Source organism: Phaenicophaeus curvirostris, chromosome 2 (assembly GCF_032191515.1).
Source record: "Phaenicophaeus curvirostris isolate KB17595 chromosome 2, BPBGC_Pcur_1.0, whole genome shotgun sequence".
Classification (NCBI taxonomy): Eukaryota; Metazoa; Chordata; class Aves; order Cuculiformes; family Cuculidae; genus Phaenicophaeus; species Phaenicophaeus curvirostris.
Window position 1 is genome coordinate 74,546,507 of NC_091393.1, and position 19,475 is coordinate 74,565,981.

The 19,475-nt window shown below is 41.2% G+C and overlaps 1 protein-coding gene and 1 long non-coding RNA gene across 2 annotated transcripts; one reads left to right on the forward strand and one right to left on the reverse strand.

Moving 5' to 3' along the window:
• Window positions 1-282: 282 nt before the first annotated feature.
• LOC138718198 (uncharacterized) lies at window positions 283-2,746 on the forward strand. Its single transcript, XR_011337022.1, has 4 exons — window positions 283-395; window positions 2,146-2,190; window positions 2,447-2,543; window positions 2,647-2,746. It is a non-coding gene; the product is annotated as an uncharacterized lncRNA (long non-coding RNA).
• Window positions 2,545-19,466, reverse strand: CEBPZ (CCAAT enhancer binding protein zeta). The gene is made up of 16 exons (XM_069852498.1): window positions 19,293-19,466; window positions 17,437-18,956; window positions 16,162-16,393; window positions 15,021-15,195; window positions 14,270-14,358; window positions 13,712-13,765; window positions 12,907-13,009; window positions 11,954-12,022; window positions 9,601-9,667; window positions 8,113-8,213; window positions 6,657-6,717; window positions 5,392-5,591; window positions 4,269-4,334; window positions 3,735-3,796; window positions 3,567-3,648; window positions 2,545-2,747 (listed from the first exon to the last, which is right to left on the reverse strand). Exons 1-16 carry the CDS (start codon window positions 19,461-19,463, stop codon window positions 2,608-2,610), a joined length of 3,192 nt encoding a protein of 1,063 aa, XP_069708599.1. The 5' UTR covers window positions 19,464-19,466; the 3' UTR covers window positions 2,545-2,607.
• Window positions 19,467-19,475: the final 9 nt, after the last annotated feature.

Below are 19,475 nucleotides of genomic sequence, written 5' to 3' on the forward strand. Positions count from 1 at the left end.
TTATACTCTTCCCCCCCTCATCCTATCACCACAAGCCTTTGTGAACAGTCCCTCCCCAGCTTTCCCGTAGCCTCTTCAGGTACTGGAAGGTCGCTATAAGGTCTCCTCGGAGCCTTCTCTTCTCTAGGCTGAACAACCCAACTCTCTCCCAGCCTGTCCTCATGGGGAAGCTGCTCCAGCCCTCGGATCACCCTCGCAGCCCTCCCACGCTGGAAAACGTTCTCACGGAGGCACCCGCTCCCGTTTTTCACGCCCCCCGCTCCCCGCGGCGGGAAGTGACGGGGAGGCGGAAGGGCGGGCGATGGCGCGGCGGGCGCTGCGGGCGCTGCTGCTGCTGGAGGCGGCGGGGCTGCTGGGCGCTCTCCTGCTGTACCGCGCCATGGACCGCAGCCCAGGTGCGCCCCGGCCCAGGGACGAGCCGCAAAGCCCCGCGGGCGCCGGGGAGAGGCGGCGTGCGCACCGCGGGTGGCGGCGCTCGGCCTCGGCCGGTCCGGCGGTAGCGGCGCCGGAGGGAAGAGGGGCTTGAGGGAGGGGCTGGCTGCCAGAGCTGGGAGCCCGACAGCCCCGCTTATCCCTTCAGACCTGGAAGCGACCCCCTGGCTCGCTGGGTCGGGGACTTGACGTTTCCCAGGCAGAGGACAGAGCCGGGTGGCAAGCGGGGAAGGCACCCAGCAGCAGCTTCCCTGCCAGAAGGTCGGGATGTCACCCAGAGGGACCTGGACAGGCTGGAGAAGGGGGCCTGTGAGAATCTCATGAGGTTCAACAAGGCCAAGGGCCTACACCTGGGTCGGGGCAATCCCCGATTTCAGTACAAGATATGGGGTACTCGGCCCTGGTGAGACCTCACCTCTAATCCTGTGTTCAGTTCTGGGCCCTTCACCACAAGAAGGATGTTGAGGCTCTGGAACGAGTCCAGAGAAGAGCAACGAAGCTGGTGAAGGGGCTGGACAACAGGTCTTCCGAGGAGCGGCTGAGAGAGCTGGGGTTGTTCAGCCTGGAGAAGAGGAGGCTGAGGGGAGACCTCATTGCTCTCTACAACTACCTAAAAGGAGGTTGTAGAGAGGAGGGTACTGGCCTCTTCTCCCAAGTGACAGGGGACAGGACAAAAGGGAATGGCCTCAAGCTCCATCAGGGGAGAGGTTCAGGCTTGACATCAGGAAAAAATTTTTCACAGAAAGGCTCATTGGGCACTGGAACAGGCTGCCCAGGGAGGTGGTTGAGTCACCTTCCCTGGAGGTGTTTAAGGCAGGGGTGGACGAGGTGCTGAGGGGCATGGTTTAGTGATTGATAGGAATGGTTGGACTCAATGATCCAGTGAGTCTTTTCCAACCTAGTGATTCTGTGATAATGTGATTAAGAGCTGCCCTGCAGAGGACTTGGGGGTCCTAGTCGATGAGAAGCTCGACATGAGCCAGCAATGTGTGCTCGCAGCCCAGAAGACGAACCATATCCTGGGCTGCATCACAAGAAGCGTGGCCAGCAGGTTGAGGGAGGTGATTCTGCCCCTCTGTTCCATTCTTGTATATGGAGCAGTTGGAGCTGGTCCAGAGGAGGGCTATAAGGATGATCAGAGGGCTGGAGCACCTTCCACAGGAGGACAGTCTGAGAGACATGGGCTTGTTCAGCCTGGAGAACAAAAGGCTCTGAAGAGATCTTATAGCGACCTACCACTACCTGAATGCACCTACAAGAAAGCTGGGGGCTGTTCACGAAGGCTTATAGTGGCAGGACTAGAGGCAATGGGTATAAACTAGAGAGGGGCAGACTTAGACTAGACAGGAGAAATTTCTTCACCGTGAGAGTGGTTGGATAGGGCCTTGAGTAACCTGGTCTAGTGGGACATGTCACTACTCATAACAGGGGGATTGGAACTGGATGATCCTTAAGGTCCCTTCCAACCCTAACTATTCTATGAGTCTATAAAAACACTGGGATGATAGGGCTGCATATATGAGTAACGTGACTATGGTTTGTCATACAACTTTTTTTTAAAAAATTAATTCAGATTATGTTATTTAATTGCAGCTGTAACTAAGGAGCTCAGACAAATTTAATTAAAATTAGTCTAGCTAGAAAAATAGTGCATTTAATTATTTGTCTTAAAATACATCGGGTAAAGTAACTCTGATCTATCTTTCTTGTCAGATTTCAGATATACAATGCACAAGAGGTTTCCTTCAATTCTGGAAGGTAGGTTGTGGGATTCAGAAGCGGCGGCTGAAGTTTCTGTTCCATCTTATGTATAAAACCAATTTTATTATTGCTTAATACTCGCCCCGGGACACTGCAAAAGTGTTTATTCTTATGCATAGGTATGGCTGAGAGTCAGACTGTTGGACAGAGTCCTCAGAAGTGGAAGAGTATACATCCAACAAAACTAGCCACAAATTGGCTCACCTTCAGGCACGCCTAACTTACAGCTGACATGGATTTTCCTATTTTTCAGTGTATTACAAATCCAATGAGTGGTCTGGAATTCACGGCATAAAGGAGAATGACCAAATGAGATGGTTAAGCACCAAGAACTGAAATAATAAAGATGGGTAAGTATTTAAAAAATAATTTTATAATAATTATTTTTAAAATGTCCACATTAAGTGTCCACATTCATCTTTTTGATTTCTTGCCTTTGTACTTGTTTTTCAGCCCTCTGTGCCTGAACTGCTTCTTCCTTTTGATGATGCTTTTCACATCCCTATTATGAAGCCACTTGTCACGCTCTATTTCCCACTGGATCTGTTTGACATCTGTAAGAGGAAAGGTGAAAAATAAGAAGCCAATGCATACCTCTGACTATATCTGGAACACAGATGAATCATGTAAAAGTTAAAACTTGGGTACTATATAAATGTTAATAAAGTGCAAGCTGCCATATTGTTTTTTTGACATGAGAAAAAGTTTTATCATTTCACAAAATATGCCCTACCATCTCAGAATCACAGGGTTTAAGACTGCTCTTGCCATTGCTTTCTAGTTCACTAATGCTAGACGCACTTGTGTTAAGGGTACACAGCATGAGTACACAGCGTTTGAGCGTGGTTGATGACATTTTTCAGGTGATGACACCATTAGGACTTGTAAAAGCTCTACAAAGGACCAATTATTATTCTATCAGTATATACATATTTCATTCATTAGAATTATTTCTGAGAAACTGCTCTTGCTTCACCGATGCTGCAAGGAAACACTCTGGTAGGTCGGTAAAGACAGCCACACCTTATGGTATTCCTTCACAAGAATCCAGGACATTCTTTATCAGAGCAAAATTCACACGAACCCCTGACAAACAGCATAGTGCCCGTTCTTATTTACAATGTGAAAGGGTGACATGATAGCCTTTTCCTCTTTTCTGAAGTGTTATTCACTTCAGTAGTCACAGCAAGTATTAGCACCAGGCATCTCTTGCAACTGAAGAAAACTAAGTCATGTCTTAGTGACATTCAGCTACTGTCCCTACTGTGTGATTTCTGACTGTGTGTGTACTTCAGTTAAAGAAAGTATGTCTCTAAGTACAGAATCTGAAGAGCAGTAAACCAGCATTACAACTACCTGCTATTTGTACTTACTTGCATTATCTCGGTTGGCCATGGCGTTCATTCCAATGTTGTCAAACTTAGACCCAGCATTCTCATCAAGCAGATAGCCGAACTTTAGAGAGAGAAATTTTAGTATTTTGTTACAAAGAAACAAGTAAAATGCTTGATCGCTTTTTGCTAAGCACTGGTCAAACTTACCTCTTCTGCAGATGCCAGTATACCAGCATCTTTGAGTTTTCTCTTCTTTCCTCGGTTGGACCCTTCAAACAAAAAGTACTGTTCTTACATGACAGAATTCTGAGTTCACAAAGACACTAAAAGTGTTACCATGTTTTTATTTTTATTTAATAAGACCATCTAAAATAGCTGTGTTAGTAATCTTTATTCTCCACCCTCCCTAAAAAAAAAACAAACTAAGAACTAAATAGCACAAATCTATTCATCATATTCGTAACAGATGCACAAACCACCAGTATATCTCCATCCCTCCTTCAAAAGTTCCTCCTTTGATTCCCAGTCCTTCAGCAGCTGATTGTCACTCTAAATTACGCCACACTGGCCTGAGGGCAGGAGTAAGACTAACTCCTTTCTGTTAATGATTTATTTAAATCTGAACCCAGATCCAAAACTGTAGATAACTTACTGTACCAAAACCCTCTGATGCCAAAGTTTTCCAGACCCTGTATTCGTATTAAGCCTTCTTAAATGGAAATTATGTCAGTGTTTTCTTACCTTCAAGTGATCCCACAAAATTTATATCTTTCTTTCTCTTGCCCTTTTTGCTGACATTGTTCGCATCTGACGGGAAAAAACACAAAAGATACATCAAGATACACCAACCCCCAATTCTCACATCATATGCATGTATTTAAAGCAGAACAGAGACTAAAATTTCTTTTTAGGCGTATTTGTCAGAATGGTCTGAATCTTTACTTTAGAAAAAAAGCTTAAACCACAGTGCATACAACCAGATCTCGGATTTCTTCAACACAGACAATTCAAAATTTATCAGTGGTGGGCCATTCTTTATGCATTTTTTTTCCACAGCACCAAAAAGGAATGAAATATTATAACTACGATAAAATATGAAGGCTAAAAGCAGATCTTCTGTAAAACTTGAATGTCTGCATGGTAAATCTGGTGAAATAACTCATAAAGATTATCATGTTAACAGGTGTATGAGTAGTTTACCTCCTCTACCCTCAATCATCTTCCTGTGACTTTAAGTTATTAGATTAAATGCTCCCATTCATCTGTGCTTTTCCAGCCACATAAAGTGTATACTGTGTAAACTGTGCTTCTCAGATGAAAAGACAATAAAACCATGCAGGTGCAAGAATCAGTTATTACAGTGGTAATAAAAATTTAGGTGCATAGCTGTATTAGAAGAGAAGGCTGTTACTTATGAGACAGCAATTTACATACAAGTTGTCATGGCTAATAACATCAACATTAACTAGGTCTAGAGAAATAAAAAAAATTACCAAGTATCACAATTTTTTTTCTTTGAGAAACTTTATTTTTTTCTTTGAGATCTTCTAGTACTTCTGCCTGTTGTAGTCAGTGGTTTGTGTATAAAGCTACTTCTGTTACTGCCAATGTTTTCAGAATGAAAGAAAGATGTCTCGTTTATTAATTTTTATATCCAGATGCCTAATTCCCATGCTCACCTAGGAGGCCAAGCCAGGAAACATTTCTCTTAGGAATTCATTGTCCAGAGAAGGACTTGTCACTACTTAAAAGCCAAACCTCCCACCTAGGAAACTAAATCTGAATTTATATGTGTAATTACATATTAAGTAGCCTATCTTTAAAGCTTTTCCTTCTCATTTTTCAATAATAAATGTTATTTTACCTTGGCTGTTATCATCATCAGACACATCCATAAATACACCTCCCTCTTCATCCATATCCTCTTCAAAGTCTTCCTCCATACTTCCTAAGGAGACTTCCTCATCATCCAGATCACTGAATTCATCTTCATCATCAGAATCCTCCCAGTCAGCACTGGATTCTGCGCCCTTCTTACCGCCTTTGGTTTTCTTTTGTATATTACTAAAAAAATTATGCAACCAGCTTAACACTTCATCTGGAAAAACACTGTTTGTATCCAGATAACATCTACTAGTAAACACTATGTCAGAAAAGTTCAACATCATTGTAAAATACTGTAAATGCAGGTTAAGACCTAAGAAACATATTATGCACTCATGTAGGTTTTCAACGTCAGCAGCTGGAACTGTATCATAAAAGTCAGCCATTTGAAGAAGTTCTGGAGAGAACTCTCTTCTGCAATTAACAGAAATTTCAGCTCCAGTGTTGTATTACATGCCTTTGCTCCATATCAGAAAGTCTTTTCTGTAAAACACACAAACTGCTGGTATCCCTACCAAGTCTACTTCACAAAGAAATACGATTTTTTTTCCCCAGGAAAGGAAATATGGTTGTTCAAGTACTGGGTGGTTACTTGGTTTTTGTCTCCTATTTTTTACTCACACCAGTCTGGATCACAAGAACATTCAGGTTTCACTAGAAGTTTAAGCTTTAATTCTCTGCTGATTCAAAAGCTGTCCTACAGATACTTCAGGCAAAAAAAGAGGCTACTTCATCATTCACAGTTGGATTCAATGATCTTAAAGGCCTTTTCCAACCTAAATGATTCTATGACAAATGAAACTGCTGACTTCCTGAGAACTGACTTCTGTGATTTTGGATTCCACAAAGTTTATTTACGGCATTAGGTCCAGTTACAATCAGTCCTTACAGCAGCAGTACCATTATGCCTCATTCTGCTTATTTTTGCAGTTGGCAACTCTCAAAAAGAAACCTGAGTCAATGAAAAATAAGTAAGATTTTACCTGGCTTACCAGGTCACTGCATTGTATAAATAAAATACTACAGGTCTCATGTCAAACCAGCAGACTACAAGCACCATAGGATCATGATGTTCCGTTACGGCACATGCAGAAAAGAAGCACTGCCCAGCGTTCAACTGCTATTGACTTTTCTGCAAGGTGATATTCTTGAGTCTTTTTGAAAAAGGTCTGGTCAGCTTTGCAGAATAAAACTCTAAAGGTGAAATAAAAAAAAAGAGATGAAAGAACCTACTTAAAGTCTTACCTAGCAAAATCAAGGTCATCCTGGCCAACATCAATGGCATTATCAGCAGCTTCAAGTGTATCTAGGGGGAAAGAATTATTTCTATTACAAATAAAATCATACAAAGAAATATCAAGTCATTGCAAAATATATTATATTTGATATCTTTTTCCTGAACAGTTTATATGATCTGCATTAATAACAAAGGGTCCTGATACCAAAAGGTGCTATAGAAAAATACTCCCCAAAACAGCTACTTCAAGGTAACTTCTTCTGAAAAAAAACCCAAACATTTTTTTTCTTTTTTTGAACAATTGTGAAAGTTTTCTTTTATCCAGGATGTAATTTCTGGCCAGAACTAGAAGATGCGGTCAGCACAAACCCAGACGGACACACAATTGCCCAGTGATTCAAACTTAGTTGGCAGGCAAGATATCACATCTCAAATACTTGCTCCAGGTCAGATAGAACAAAGACTCAATTAAGGTATACCCCAAGCAACTGTCCTGTCAGCTAATCTGTTCATTTATTTTCAGGTCAGAACCATTCACTACAATTTTTGATAGAAAAGTAAGCATGAGTCAATGCCTTCATCCAGGTCATTGATAAAGACATTGAACAGGGCTGGACCCAGCACTGAGCTCTGGGGGACATCAACTGCAACTGGCCTCCAGCTGGAGTTAACTCCATTTACCACCACTCTCTGGGCCCGGCCATCCAACTAGTTTTCCACCCAGGAGAGCATTCGCCTGTCCAGGCCAGAGGCTGACAGTTTCCTAAGCAGAATGTTATGAGAAACTGTGTCAAAGGCTTTACTGAAGTCCAAGAAGATACACCCACAGCCTTTCCCTCGTCCCATAGGCAGGTCACCTTGTCACAGAAGGCGATCAGGTTAGTTTGGCAAAATCTGCCTTTCAGGAACCCATGTTAACTGGGCCTGATCACCCGGTTCTCTTGCATGTGCTTCATGATAGCACTCAAGATCACCTGTTCCATGACTTTCCCTGGCACTGAGGTCAGACTGACAGGCCTGTAGTTTCCTGGGTCCTCCCTGCGACCCTTCTTGTAGATGGGCACAACATCAGCCAGCCTCCAGTCAAGTGGAACTTCCCCAGTCAGCGAGCACTGTTGGAAGATGATGGAAAGGGGTTTGGCCAGCACATCCGCCAGCTCCCTCAATACTCTTGGATGGATCGCCTCTGGCCCCATAGACGTCTGGATGTCTAGTTGGGCAAGCAGGTCTCTAACCACCCCCTCATGGACCATGGGAGCTTTGTTCTGCTACAGCAGGTAAGAACAAAATCTGAAAAATTACAGCTGTTCTGTTGCAAAGAGTAAACACTAACAGTGGAAAGCCAGTTTTCACATTCCTTTACCTAGCTCTTTTACACCACAAAAACTATAAAAAGAATAAATTAATAATTTGCAAAAGCGGGAAATATTGGGACAGTTCCTGCAAGGAAAAGCACCACCTTACCCAGTGCTCTTTCAAATTCATCATCATCTACATCTTCTATACTTTCTTCATCATCCTGACGCCTTTGTTTCTCTCTCTTCTTATCGAACTTTGAATAAAATCTGAAATAACATATTGCTCTCAGACACAAAACTACAGGGGATGATCTTTATGACAAGGTTTTCAAAAAAACATCCTGCAGATTGTTTCATGAGTATTTTTTCCATTTGAAAATTATAAGTAATGGCTTCAAATATGTTAACCAGAGATTCACATCATCTTTGTTTTTCACAGAGTAAGCTACTACTTAAGATATAAAACAGAATTTTCACAGCCAAAGGTACCAGAAATTATTTTGAACATAGTAAATTTGTAAAGGGGCATAAGAAATATGTGTAAATCTGTGTTATACTGATAAGGAAGAAACAATTAATTTCAGCTTGAATCAAACTGAGGAGGAAGACCAAAAAAAAAAACATTCACCCATTAAATTCTATTAAATTTTCTCCCATAGCCCTCTTCCATGTGCTTAGTTTTACCTTCTGTCAGTCGTATTAAATAACTTTCTTTCCTTTGTTTCATATTAAAGAACCACCAAACACAGAAGACAAATTTGATCAGGTACAAGAGCAAAACTGTACAGCATTCGTATGGAAGACTTTAAATGCGTAATCTCGGTTTCAGTCATCTTCAGTGCAACAATACTGTTAACTTTTCAGACAAGGGCATGTTTTTAACCTGCTTTTCTTTCATCTCAAAACTAGTACCAGTATTTTATGTAAGTAATCAGTATTATAAAATCAAATAATTAAAGAGTTGCATTAACCTGATACTTCAAAAAAATTTAAAGGCCCCTACTGCAATGAATACACAAAACAAATAAAACCCCAAAGTTCATTAGACAAAATAAACAAACTCTGGTCTTGTAAGTTACAAGACATTCACAGGTAACCAATATTTTGATTTACTAAGAACAAATCTTTGCCAAATGTGTACCAATTCAATTTTGGTGTTACAGCTGTATTGTTATATCATAATCTGAAAGAAAAGCCAACTGAATGGAAAGAACTATGAAAAATAAAAAACTGGCTCCTCTGACTTTTTTTGCACTGTTCCGTTCTAATAACTCATAAAATAAGCAAGGTATATTCCAGGTTTTTTTTTTAAAATACTCCCAGTGCATAAGAACTAAAATCCACAAAACATTCATCATTACCCATCGTTTAAGGCCTCTACCATAGCATCAACTTACTAGATTGTAGACTAGAGCACTGATAGCTTTTGTTCCTAAGTGATATTTTTTCTTAAGCAGTTTAGACAAATGTTGAAATCATGTTCCAAGGGAAGTTCTGTAGTCACAAGTCAATGTGACAATACTCAACCATCTCAAATAAATCAAATTTAGCGAACACTTAGAATAGCAGAGAATACTTATGAAATGTAATGAGTTTTGATGGCATTGCATTAAAAAACAACACTTAAAATGAACATTCACAACTGTTTAATTACCTGTGAAAAAACACTTCATCCACTGGAATTTTGCTTTCATCTTTGGCACGGAATTCTTTACTGTTGACTGCAAAACCAAAAAAAGAACTGATTTTATCTCAAGTTGAACTGATTCTTGTAAAAAGTTAGACAGCAGGCACAGACAGAAGCACACAGATACCCAGTGTCATCCATTAAATAAAGTGAAGCCCATCTCAAAATTTCTTCAAACTAGTAGTTCTCAGTGTATATACTGATACCTAGATGCAAGCAGGCCCCACGGAAAATCTCAAGAGGCACAGGACCTAACCAAGTTCAAATCTATGTATCAGCAAAGGAGGTTTTGTAATCACATACAGCGAGATTGCATTTTTCTTTTTTCAAAACAAAAAAATATGAAATAAGCTAAGCTTGCTGTCACACACTAAAATACTGAAACTGCTTCTGCCCAGCACCCCTAGCAGCAGGAGAAATGCTTGTCAGCAGCTGCAAGAAAGGACCATTCATCAGTTGATCACATCGAAGAAGGGAGGGAGCCTCCATTTCTGAGGAAGTGAGGCAAAATATGACACACTGCAACAAGAGATTGACCAGGCTACTGATCAGGTTCCCTGTGGAGAAGCTTTTTACCCTCACATGTTCCACTTCGCTCCTCCACCAGAGAAGTAAATCAAAGCAGAAAGAGCTACTGCAAGCTATTTCAGAGGGCACAGACTATAATATTTTCTAAGTGGCAAGGGTCCAAGTTTCTGAAGCCATATCAGCATACTCACATGACTCTTCAAATGAATAGTAGAAGGTACCACAGGATTTGCAATCTCAGTTCTCTAAGCCTCAGCAGAGCCTAACTACATGCAACAAGTGCAGATTCTTTTATCCATATTAATATACTCATGGTTTTTATATTGTATGCTTCATTTGTAGAACATTTAATTTCCTCAATTTCAGTTCCAAATGTTGAGTCTGCTCCTTCGACTCAGAATGAGATAAACTGTACCTTTAAGTTTGTTCGAGGTAAAAATTCCTACTTCAAGATTTAATAGCCATAAACCCATGCATCAGTAAACGTACATCAGCTAATCTGCGTAACTCAAACACTCTGTGCAACGCAACAGACCTAAAGTTACAGGAAAGCACATCCCTGGGAATGTTCCAGAGGCTCTACCTCAGAATATCGTACCTCTTCTGGAAACAGTGGGACTAGGCAAAAGGTAGCCTCTTTCTGAAGGCAAGAAGACTCTTAGCAAAATAACAGTGCCAAAGATAACTTGCACTAATCCTAACAATAGCTGCAGCTGTGGTATTGTATGGAGTAATCAATATTATTTAATGAAAGAGCTTAATGTGATTTAAGTAGTTACATAAATCACTTTTCTGAGAATTTAAGTTATTTTTCAATCATACCAAGCAGAATAAAAGCAGCTGTATAACAAGTTGGAAACAAATAAAAACATGAACTACACAATACTACCATATTAACTGCTGCTGGATCAACATACATTTTGAAGTTTTGTATATAATTTTAGATATTAAGAACTTGAAAAACGCTATTCATAAAACTAGAATGCCAGACATAAAAATGGCATGTTTGTAAGCACAAAATTTAGTTGTATTTTATAAAGTCACATAACTCTGAGGTTAGTACCCTAACACACTGCTCTTCTGGAATAGATTTTAAGGCCTTTTTTTTAGCCTTTTTTTTCCCTTTAAGTGGTCACATTGCAAGCTACAAATAGATTTGTAAAAATGTTGTAAAATTTTAACACAAGATTGCTAATCAATTCCTTAGCCAGGGGTTGTATTTCCTTTAAGGAGATGCAGGAAAAACTATAACTTAACATAAGAGAAGCACAGAATACAAGGCATAGTTTTCAGCAGCTCTGTCCTTTGCTGTTATACATTTCTTAATGGAATGGCAGAAGTATGACCTTGTACAGGTCAAACACAAGATACGATCTTCATCATGCATTGCCTAGGGAAAAGGAATTACTACAGTAGAAAGTAATGGACAATTTTTGGAAAAAGAGATGGAAAAGAAAGGTCTTAAAAAAAATTGGTGTGCAGCCAAGCACTGCAGTAGAAGACAAAGCATTTTCATACTCAACAGGCTAACAGTTGAGGTAACTGGCTTTCTTTATGTCATTTACTCTTAAAATGATTAAATGGATCCAAAGTTTCAGCTGTGAAGTTTCCATGTACCCCTACAAGATTAGACCTGATCCTGAACATCAGGCACCACCACTGCACTTCCAATGGACAGGATTTTCTTTTGTTGCTAACAGAAACAGCACAGATAGTGCAGATGACACATCTACAACAACCAGCCAGGCATGTTTCAGCCATCATAATCTTATCTGAAAAGGCGCTGGCTTACCTGCAAGACTGTGCGTATCTTTCATAAACTGCTTCTTCTTTGGCTGCATTACCACACTGCTGGTGTTTTCTGTAGAAAAACACAAATCAGAAACAAATTACTTTACTTCAATTGTTACAAAACTGTGAAGAGTAGCTGATACACCAAAGGCTTTTGCTGCCACCCATAAGGTGGTCCCTCCCCTCTGCTCAGCACTTGTGAGACCACACTTGGATTGCTGTTTCCAGGTCTGGGCTCCACAGTACAAGACAGACGTGGGTGTACTGGAGAGAGTCCAGCAACGGGCCATTAAGATGATGAAGGGACTGGAGCATTTCTCCTGTCAGAAAGGGCTGAGAGCGATGACTATACAGCTTGGACAAGGAGGCTCAGTGGGATCTCGTCAATGTACATAAATAACTACAGTGGGGTGTAAAGAAGACAGACGCAGTTTTCAGCAGTGACCGTGACAAGGCAAGATGTGACAGGCACAAGCTGAAATACAGGAGGTTTTGTCTGAGTATCAGGAAACACTTTTTCACTGTGAGGGTGACTATGAGCTGAAACAGGTTGCCCAGAGTGGCTGCAGAGGCTCTATTCTTGGAGACATTCAAAAGTCACCCAAACAGCCTGGGAAGCCTGCTCTAAGTAGCCCTGCTTGAGCAGATGATGTCCATAAATCTCTTCCAACCTCATCCATTCTGTAGTTCTCACATTCCCTTATCACTCTGCTGATTCCTGCTAGGTTAGCCATTTCAGCACTGCAGATGTTAGAGGCAGCAGTATGTGACCGTCAGCTGGTTCTGAATTGCAGACATCTCTCTCTCACAGCCCTGAATACTTATCCCACTCCCCAGCACCTCATGCACCCTTAATACCTGGCAAGCACAAAGGGTTACTTGGCAATCCGAGAGAAAGAGAGCTGGTCACCATCAGTAATCAAGACCACAGGCTATGTACAGAGAAGTTCATACCTTTGCCTTTATGAAGTTTGGGATTTCTGTACACAAAGCGATCCAGGAATCTCATCAATGTGAAATCCTGCAAAGGGTCACCAGAGTACTGAATGTGATTTCCCTGAAATTAGAAAAAAGACAAAAATTATCAAGGTCTTCATTTCAGAAAGAGATCAACTAAACACAGAGGACTCAAACAGTCCAAGAACAACATTAAACCACACTTTAAAAAGACAAAGACTTGGGGATACTCCATCACATAAGTCTGCCCAGTTAATACATTCTTGTACAGGCTCTTGTTTTTGAAATATTAATATTTTCTTAACTAAAACACATCTCCTTCACTTTGTTTCAGTGATGAACTGCTTTGCAATGTACTGTGCTAATAGCAGCTAATAGTCAGCACTATTTGGATACTGTATATTCATGTGAAATAAATATTTTAAATACATATTTGCATAAGTTTGAGCATTTTTGGCACAATACCACAACAGCATTAAAAAAGAATTTGTTCCAACAGTAGTGTTCCCCACATAAAAAAAAAAAAACATGTTAAATAAAAAGAGAGAGACCAAGCCTCTAAAAAAGCTTTGAAAATCATGTAATATCTCACACTTCTACCAAGTTAATTACTTCTGTGAGCATCTCCTTTAGAAAAAACACTGAGAAGCTCTGCATCTGAGTGTACGTTACAGTGCTGCAGAGCTGCTGGTTATCTGCAGAGTGCAAGGAGGCTTTATAAGGTATTTTTTCAACGGCAAAAGACAGCTAATATAAAAAACACACTTCCAAGTTACAAATTAGTAGAAGTAAAACCACTTACTTCTAGAATTGTTTTTGCGAATAGGGCCACAGATGGATGAAAATGTTCAGAAAGCTGAAAAATATGAATCATTTATTTCTACTTTAAAAATAAATGCAATCATTACTCATGTTGATGTATCAGACTCCTGACACCACTACTATGTCACAAAACCACTCTGTAACTCAACAAATAACACAACACATAAACATATGTGGTAGTGCAAGGCTCATGTGCTCTCTGCCCTTGAACAACTGAAGAATTTTAAGTTCTAATCTTTTGTTTGTGTTAACTAAATATATTCTCACCCATAATTTTCTTTAATTCAGTACTAAAAAGCTTTAGTGATACAAAGCTAAAATCCTAAAGTCAAAAAAGATGATTATTATCATCATCATCATCTAAATCTCCACTTACAGATGTAAGTAACATACAAACTTAAAGATGAACAACATGTCATTTAACCTTTCTGTTATGTTACCCAGGTAACAGTTCCAAAAATACTCAAGTTAATTTTCTTCTCTCAGTATATAGGCTGCACTAAGAAACTCAGTGAGTAGCAACATAAGAATGCCTTACTTTCTTCAGTTCCCACAGGCTTGTACTTTCAGCACCACAGTATAAAGGACTTCGATGCATAGGATCATACGAAGCTCCACTCTTCCTGCCTGAGGGGCAGAGGAGATTAAAACAACTTAAATTTCCTCAGGCAACTTTATGAGAGTATTATTTTCATTTCATCATGACAGTAACGCTGCCCATCGTTCTTAGATGGACAGGCCACACACTCATTCAGTAACAAGTAACTGCCCTTCCCCAGTGTAGGATCAGGTGCACAGGTGAGTCCCTACATTCTCCTAAGGAAGCTCCTGAAAATCCCTGCTCTGCTGCAAAAGGTCATCAGGAAAGAGTGAAACCAGAAGCACATTCATAGAATCATAGAATCACTATATATATATAATTACAAATTTTTTCTTAATGTTCAGCCTAAACCTCCCCGGCAGAACTTGAGGCCATTCAAAGCTAGACAAATTGTTCTAGCAAGCTTTACAAGCAAATGAGCTTGTATCTTTGGCTACATCGCTTTGACAGTGCTTGAACATGGAAGCAAAAAATCTCGAGCTTGTTTATTGCTTAGACACAAATGCAATAACTTCCTAAAGTGAAGCACGCTAGCAGATTCATAGTCTCTTCAACACTGCTAACAGGTAAATAAAAATTACTCTGACTAAAATAACATTTTAATTACTTAATTTTGCAAGTCTTGATCAACACTTCACTGTTACAGAATGTCACAAGTTAAATGAAACATATTTCCTTGCTAATTTACCTCCCATATTCAGATGATGCACCCACGAGGCTGTTGAATTTGACTTGTTGGTTTTAGCAGAATTTTCTGTTGCGCTCTTCTCTTTCTGTCCTACTTCTTTGTCTGCATCCACAAATTTTTCCTCACCCTCTTCTGCCTCTTCTTGATCCTTAAAGCACTCTTCATCATCCGACTCCTAAACAACAAACAACATTAGCAAACAGCTTTTCTTTTCCAGTTTTATTCAGATTTATTAGAAAAAACAGGCACATTGTTCTTAAGAAGCTACTTACAAATATATAAGCAAATGATGGCCAACATTTAAGCAATGCAGAGTTTTGGCCTTGATACGAGACTTAGAATTGAATTTGACATCTTACATCACACAAGTGTAACGGTCCCTCCCCACCTGGAGAAATTAAAAAATAACCCAGTCCTGCCTAGCTATACCTCAGAGACTGCAGAGAGAGGAAACAAATAGCCTGAGAAGAAACAAAGCTTTTGGGTGAAGAATGTTTACCTGCTTACTTACACAGCACTTAGTAAAGTAACGCTCTCTCCATGAATGACATCCACAGGACCCACTAGAATGCTTAAAGCACCCTTATCTATGCAGATTTTTTATGTAGTTACGAGAGAGAGCTGGGGGTGTTCAGCCTGGAGAAGAGGAGGCTGAGGGGAGACCTCATTGCTCTCTATAACTACCTGAAAGGACGTTGTAGAGAGGAGGGTGCTGACCTCTTCTCCCAAGTGACAGGGGACAGGACAAGAGGGAATGGCCTCAAGCTCCACCAGGGGAGGTTCAGGCTGGACATTAGGAAAAAATTTTTCACAGAAAGGGTCATTGGGCACTGGAACAGGCTGCCCAGAGAGGTGGTTGATTCACCTTCCCTGGAGGTGTTCAAGGCACGGGTGGACGAGGTGCTAAGGGGAATGGTTTAGTGTTTGATAGGAATGGTTGGACTCGATGATCCGGTGGGTCTCTTCCAACCTGGCTATTCTATGATTCTATTCTATCACTGTTTGTTCAAGCACTTTCTACCATAACATATTAGCAACATGTTAGCAAGCCCTCAGATTGCCTAAAAACAGGTTAGGGAAAGGTGCTTATGAAACTAGCTCTTAGTGAAAAAAACAATGAGATAAAGAAATCATCTTATACCACATGATCCTGTAACTGGACCCTTAATTCTGGCTTCACTTTCAGAAGCTCAGACAGAAGGTACAGGGTTCCACAAATAAAGGGTGGCATTTGTCCACAAGTGACTTGAAGCAGCCTCTTCACAAACGCCTTCACGCGCCGTAACACCACATCTGCCTTCAGAGATTTATAGATAAGATTAAGGAACATGGATGGCTTTGAGCAGGTTGCTAAAGCAGGATCTAGAAGCTTCCTGTAGAAAACACACAAGAAAATATTGCTGATTGTCACAATGCACACAGGAGAATTAACAAGTTATCTACATTCTTCAGAGTGCAATCTAAAAGACCAGTGACAGCTTGTTCCCCAGTACTCAAAACTATTACAATCAATCCTGACCCGTCAATAACTGTAGCATTTCTAGGTATATACGAGACAATAAAGATTTTAAAAAAAACTATTCTGATCAAACAAAAAAACCTAAGAAAATATAAAGAAACTGAGTTCAACTGAAAACAGTTTCAAAATCTGAGGTGAAATTCAAAGTGAGAAACTGATTTCATTCATTTCGACGTTAAAAAAAAAAAATAGAAAGAAAATGGTTAGCAATCAGCATGCTTCACAATCAGAACAGATATATATTTTGGCAAGTTCATTTTCTACACCACCTTTTTTCCAAGCTGCCAGGCACAGGAAGGCCCCTAAATACACTGCACATTCTAGGGGAACTTAGGTTCCCTCTTTAAAAAAATCAGTAATTTCTCTTTGGTCTACTAAACAGGAGCCTATAGGGATGCTACAAAGGGTCTAAACAATCAGCTGAGATAAAAATGAGCTCATTTTATAATACACAGCTTTGCAACTACACAAATTAAATCTTCTAAAGAATTTGTTAACACATTCTCCTGCACACCCAGGAAAAAAGGAAATAAGATTTTAGGCTACTACGTGACTAAATCACAGCACTTACAAAAATTATCTCAGAAGAAGTAGTTATCTATTAGTTTCAAATAATATCTGGAATTAAAACATGCCACCAGAAAATAGCGCAAAGGAGGAAATGCATATGCTGTGTTCTCAGGACCTGCCACTACCATTTGTTTTATCCACGTGTTACATCAACGAATCGATATGCTTTTTCTTCTAGCTCATACAAAACATCAGAATTTTTTCACCAATGAGACACAAAACTTGAAAGATCTTCAAAGCAAAATAACCATTTCTACAACTTTAAATTAATGAGGACTACCTCAAAAAAAAAAAATTTATATTCAGAAACGCAAACCTGACACTTACTTGTATAGTGCTGCATAGTACCTGTCCGACACAGTCTGCTCAGAGTCCATCACCTGGAACAATAACATCAGGGCCTGGACACTGGTACCAAAGTTCACAAGATGCAGAACTTTAAACAACGTGTCCATTTGTTCTTTCACTTTCTCATCACCAGTCTCAGCATAAGGGTAAGCCCTGTTTACCCCACAAAGAAGAGCACTGAGCATTTTGGATTCAACATCTTTTTTCTTAATGCAGTTCCGAAAAAATCCAAAGTACAATGTTATCAGTTTGTTAGCCAACGCACTTTCTTCATGACTGAGGACAATCTGATTTAGAAAGCAAATGGCATAATATTGAGTTTTCACATTAATGTTTGACCGGTACAAAAGCCTCTCCACCTCACTACACACTACTCCCTTCATATTTGGATGCTTGTGAAGCAGCGTCTCTAAAAGATATGAGGCTTTGGTGGCAATTTTGTTCTGAGGGTCTCCCAGTTTATTTACCAGCTGAACAAGTAGAACTTTCTCCTGCTCAGGCTTGTTGCAGAGCAGCTCGTGGGCAACTGCCAGCGCTCGGGATTTCATTGTCATCAGAGAATCGTGACTCAGAGCCTCTAATGCTTGCACAAACTCTGCCACCTGCAGTTTCAGGTGATGCTCAAAGTACCACAGTATCAACCGTCTGTCTCTTGAATCCCTGTTGCCACTTGACATCTTCTCGATGTTGTTAAACGGTCGCTGCGAGAAAGACCATAATTTTCGATTGTCTGGTAAGAGATCAGAAATGAGAAGCTCCTTGAATGTATCCAAAGCCATAAGGCTTTGTTGCTTGCTGCCCTTTTTCTTTATGAGGTTTACCAAGTTCTCAACAAACTGGAGACTGTGGACAGCACTGTCCTGAATGAGAAGGGTCATCGCTGCCATCCTGTCAGCCAAGGTACCTGACGACACGACAGTTTTCATCCACGCCGAAGAGGCACCCTTCTGATAATCTGTCTTATTCTTAAACAGATCTGCCTCATGATGGTACAGCTTTTCAGCCAAGGCCTTATACTTGGTCAGGAGCATCTGATTTTGTGGCTCTGAAGAGAACTCGTTAGTGTATTCCAGATCATACCATCTGCCACCTGGTTTGACCAGTATCACTTGCCTTGCATGAAATTCAAAATCTTCTACCAGCTTCTCTTTCGTTGCTGAAGGGTGTTGGTCCTGAACACTGCCAGCTTGCTTCTTCTTTCTGTCTTTCACACCACTTGCCTTTTCCTCGATGTTTTTTTCTTTTTTCCCTTCTAACGAAGGGTTAGCTTTTTTCTTGCTTTTCTCGCTCTTTGGGGGCTTCTCTTTCTCCTGGCTGTCACCACCACCGTCCTCCTCGTCTTCCTCCACCACCAGGCAACTTTTCGCATACTTCCCAAGCCCCAGGGAGCTGACAAATGCCTCCAGCTCCCCTTCCTTCAGGTCATCGATCACATCCTTCTTGCCACCATCCAGAATTTCCTCCGCCTCATCCACAGCGCACAGCATCACATAGTCTTGCTGGGGGAGGCAGCACACAGCCATTAAAGGTGGACCTGCTGCCAGGCTACACACCCGCAATGGTCCCCAGTAGTTCCCAACAAGCCTCTACAGCCTTCAAGACCCACCAACACCTCCCCCAGTGGCCCCCAGTGACTCCCAGCACCTCCCAATGCCCCTCAACTCCTCCCCCAGTGGCTCCCAACACCTCCAACGCCTCCCAATGGCCCCCAGCGACAGCCAATGCCTCCCTCAATGGCCTCCAGCGACTCCCAGTGACGCCCAACACCCCCCAACGCCACCAGAGATCCATCCCGGGGTCCTGACAGCCACGTGTTCCTGCTTACCCCCGCTTACCTTGGTGCCGCCGAGGCGCAGCACCTCCTCCAGCGTGAAGCCTCCGTCGTCGTCACCACCACCTCCTCCTCCTCCTTTTTCTTCTTCTTCTTCTTCATCATTCTCTTCCTCCTCGCCCCAGCCCGCCGCCTCCTTAGGGCCCCTCACGCCTAACTCCCTCCGCGCCGCCATCGCCGTCGGGGC

Coding starts and splice junctions, on each gene's coding strand:
- CEBPZ (XM_069852498.1), bottom strand. CDS start 19,463: ATGGCGGCGCGGAGGGAGTTAGGCGTGAGGGGCCCTAAGGAGGCGGCG. Junction 13,010..13,711: donor TCGCAAAAACAATTCTAGAA/GTAAGTGGTTTT, acceptor TTCTAATTTCAG/GGAAATCACATTCAGTACTC. Junction 4,335..5,391: donor TGATGATGATAACAGCCAAG/GTAAAATAACAT, acceptor TTTTCCCGTCAG/ATGCGAACAATGTCAGCAAA.